Source organism: Camellia sinensis, chromosome 12 (assembly GCF_055761805.1).
Source record: "Camellia sinensis isolate YWXY chromosome 12, ASM5576180v1, whole genome shotgun sequence".
Taxonomy (NCBI): Eukaryota; Viridiplantae; Streptophyta; class Magnoliopsida; order Ericales; family Theaceae; genus Camellia; species Camellia sinensis.
The window spans coordinates 67,172,322-67,175,749 of record NC_138972.1 but is presented as its reverse complement, the minus strand read 5'-3'; the positions used below and the strand labels follow the sequence as shown (position 1 = coordinate 67,175,749).

The 3,428-nt window shown below is 31.1% G+C and overlaps 1 protein-coding gene across 1 annotated transcript; it reads right to left on the bottom strand.

Moving 5' to 3' along the window:
- Positions 1 to 207: 207 nt before the first annotated feature.
- On the bottom strand, positions 208 to 3,179 carry MYB60 (myb domain protein 60). Its single transcript, XM_028257693.2, has 3 exons — positions 1,718 to 3,179; positions 1,482 to 1,611; positions 208 to 990 (listed from the first exon to the last, which is right to left on the bottom strand). The coding sequence occupies exons 1-3, from the start codon at positions 1,848 to 1,850 to the stop codon at positions 423 to 425; spliced, it is 831 nt and encodes a 276-aa protein (XP_028113494.1). The 5' UTR covers positions 1,851 to 3,179; the 3' UTR covers positions 208 to 422.
- Positions 3,180 to 3,428: the final 249 nt, after the last annotated feature.

Genomic DNA, 3,428 nt, shown 5'->3' with positions numbered 1-3,428 from the left:
ATTATACCTAAAAATAAAGACTTTATATCTAAACTTACCCCTCAAATTGGTGTTAATTATGCTGTCCTTTAGTAGGACCCTTATTTGAAAGATCAATAGTTAGTTGCTTTCATCAATAAGTCAAATTGTTCATATACAAACAAATTAAAATGAAACCAGAAAATAAAAATAAAAATAAATAGGAGAAAAGGTGAAAATGAACAGAGATTAGTTCAAATAATTCATTTCACTATTATCATCACTGAAGTTACATATTGCAATGAGATCCCAACTTTTCAGAACCCCAACAAAAAAAAAATTAAAAAAAATCTAAACCCTAAATAGATCAAACACTCTTCTTCTCATTATTATTATTGTTATTTCTGTCATCATAAAATTTATAGCTAAAACCTCAGAAATTCAGACTTCAAAACTAAAATTGATCAGAATATTGCAGGCAATTCCATCATTTCTTCCACTTGTCCAACACTTTCACCCAATAGCCAATTCTCAAGAAAAGACAAAGGAGGCTCGAGCATCTCGTTCGAGCCTAAATGGGCCCCACTTTCTTGCTCAGACTTGGGCAGTCGGTGACGGCTTCCACTCTGGAGTGAAGCCGAAGCACAAGCAGAAGCAGAAGCAAAACTGCTTCCATCAATGCTATTGTTGTCAAGATTATTGTTGTTTTGGTGCATTTCACTATTCATCAATGAAGCATTTGTCTTTGGGGAAGATCTCATCCAACCTTCTAGGAGTCTTGAAATGTTTTCTGTGCTTGAGGCATAGGTTGTTGAACTTGAAGCATGACTACTACAAGTAGTAGTGTCTATAGTCCTTTTGTGATCAATGAAGCTTTTGGATACAAACGGATAGCTAGCTGAGTCTGATGACGCTATTTGGGGCTCCAAAGCTGTTTGAAGCTTCTTCATCTTCTTCTTCAAGTGGGTATTCCAATAGTTCTTTATATCATTGTCTGTTCTTTGTGGGAGGTATGAAGCTATGGCTGCCCATCTACACCACCAAGTTTAACAACCTTTTGAGAATACAAACACATCGAAATAGATATTGCTATTGATAATATGATCATATATAGGCCAATATATCAGTGAAAATCAGTATAGAAGGTGAAGAATTTTATACGTATCGATCGAAATGTTCAAGACCCTATATACATAGTACAGATATGCTACTAACCCAATATATATATATATATATATATTCGTAGAGTTTGACTCTATATACATAATACAAAAATACTACTTATCCAAAATATATATATATATATCTTTGTAGAGTTTGACTCTATGATGTAGATTATACTTGAAAGTGGTGTGGGTCTGATCCTGATATTTGAAATTTTGAATATTTTTCTAAATATTTTTTCGAGGAATGTAACACTTTACTGTGTACAATATCTAACAAGGTGAAAATTATAAAGACTTTCTATAGATTTAGTGATTAAATATAGAATCAATAGAAACTTTAGATGTTTTGAAAATTACTTGTTACCCAATAAAGCTTGCAAGTGTATAATCATTCCTTCTTCATGAGGAGTGAAGTTGCCTCTCTTGATTCCTGGTCTGAGGTAATTAGTCCACCTGAGCCTGCAACTTTTGCTGCACCTTAACAACCCTTTTCAAAAGCAAAAACAGATTTCATATATAGTTAGTGAGTGGAAAGTAGTTTTAAAAAACAGAAACAAAGACATAGAAATTGGATTGGAATTGCAGTTATTTACCAGTATTAGTGGGAACAGATCTCCAATTTCCAGGGCCATGTTCTTGGATGTAGGAGACCAAGATGATGTCTTCTTCAGGGGTCCATGGACCTTTCTTGATTCCAACTTTGTCGCAGCATGGAGGTCTTCCCATGGCTTTTTCTTCTACCACTCTCTCTCTCTCTCTCTCTCTCTCAAATTTTGATCTTGTGTGTGTGTGTGTTTTTGGGCTTGTATGGACCTCCTAAATAGTGACATGAACATGTGAGTGATGTTCATATATGTATATATAAATAGATACAAAGAGGGTGACTTTAAAGAGGTTTGGAAAGCTCTTAGTTCACCTGTTGATCTACCACGCGGAGTCACCTGCCCTTTTTACTTGCTTTTATTGGGTTAAATACGCAGCTGGTCCACACAGTTCATTTCCAAATTATGAAGATTTGTGATTTTGATTCTTAATATTTTAATAGGTAAATTACATTATTAGTTTTGGTAGTTTAAGGGAAATGTCATTTTAATTTTTGTAATTTTAATTTCTACACTTTTAATTTTATTGTAATATAATTCATCCGTCACTTACTGTAAAAATTTGAAACGAAAAATAATCATATGCAAAATTGGAGGAACCACATCATGTAGTTTGTTTTGCGCATGATATTTTTTTTGTTTAAAATATAGCACTTGATGACGGATCACATTACAACAAAATTAAAAGTATAATAATTAAATTGTTCAAATTAAAATTATGAGAAATAAAGTGAAATTTTACTCCAGCTAGAGGGACCAATGGTATACTTTATCATGTTTTAATTCTACACAATTGGGCTTCAAAAATGAGTATTCTGTCATTTTGATTTGTGATATTTTAACTGTGTGGGTTTGATTCCCAATTTATTTAATTTGTATTTAAATGGTTTTCAACACTGCGCTTCATCCAAAATTTATAACCAAATTAGGATTATTTTTTAGGAAATATAAAATCAGTCCAAGCTCTAAAAATAATTTATAAATTAGTGATAAACTTTATCTATATTAAAATGAAAGTTTTAAGCTTTTTCATGTATCTATAATATTTTTTTGAAAGAACATGTGGATGGTGATTCTCCTATTATTTTTTTATCTAAATTTGTGAAAAGAAAACAAGATTGATAATTACACTATTAGTCCTTAATTATAATTTAAGTGAAGTGTCACTTTAATCTCTCTAGTTTTAATTTGAATAATTTAGATTCTATATTTTCAATTTTGTTATAATGTAATCCTTCTGTCACTTACTGTGAGAATTTGGAATAGAAAAAGATAGTGTAAAATTAGAGGGGCCAAAGTGAAATTCAAAACAAATATAGTTTGGGGTCTTTATAGATTTTTTTTTTTTAATCCAACGGTGTAAACACCAGTGGTCTCTATAATTTGTGATCCCTATAGTTTGTTTTAAATACACAATGATCCCTATAGTTTGTTTTGAATACAAGGTGGTCCTTATAGTTTGTGATCCTTATAATTTATTTGAATTTTACTTTAGCTCCTCTAAATTTACATATGGCCTTTTTTCATTCAGAATATTAACAATGTATAACAGAGAGATCACATTGCAAGAAAATGAAGAATATAGGGACTAAATTATTCAAATCAAAATTATAAAAATCAAAGTGAGATTTTGCTCAAACTAGAGCAATCAATAATGTAATTTACCCAAAAGAAAAAATTAGAGGGAGATTTGATGAAAACA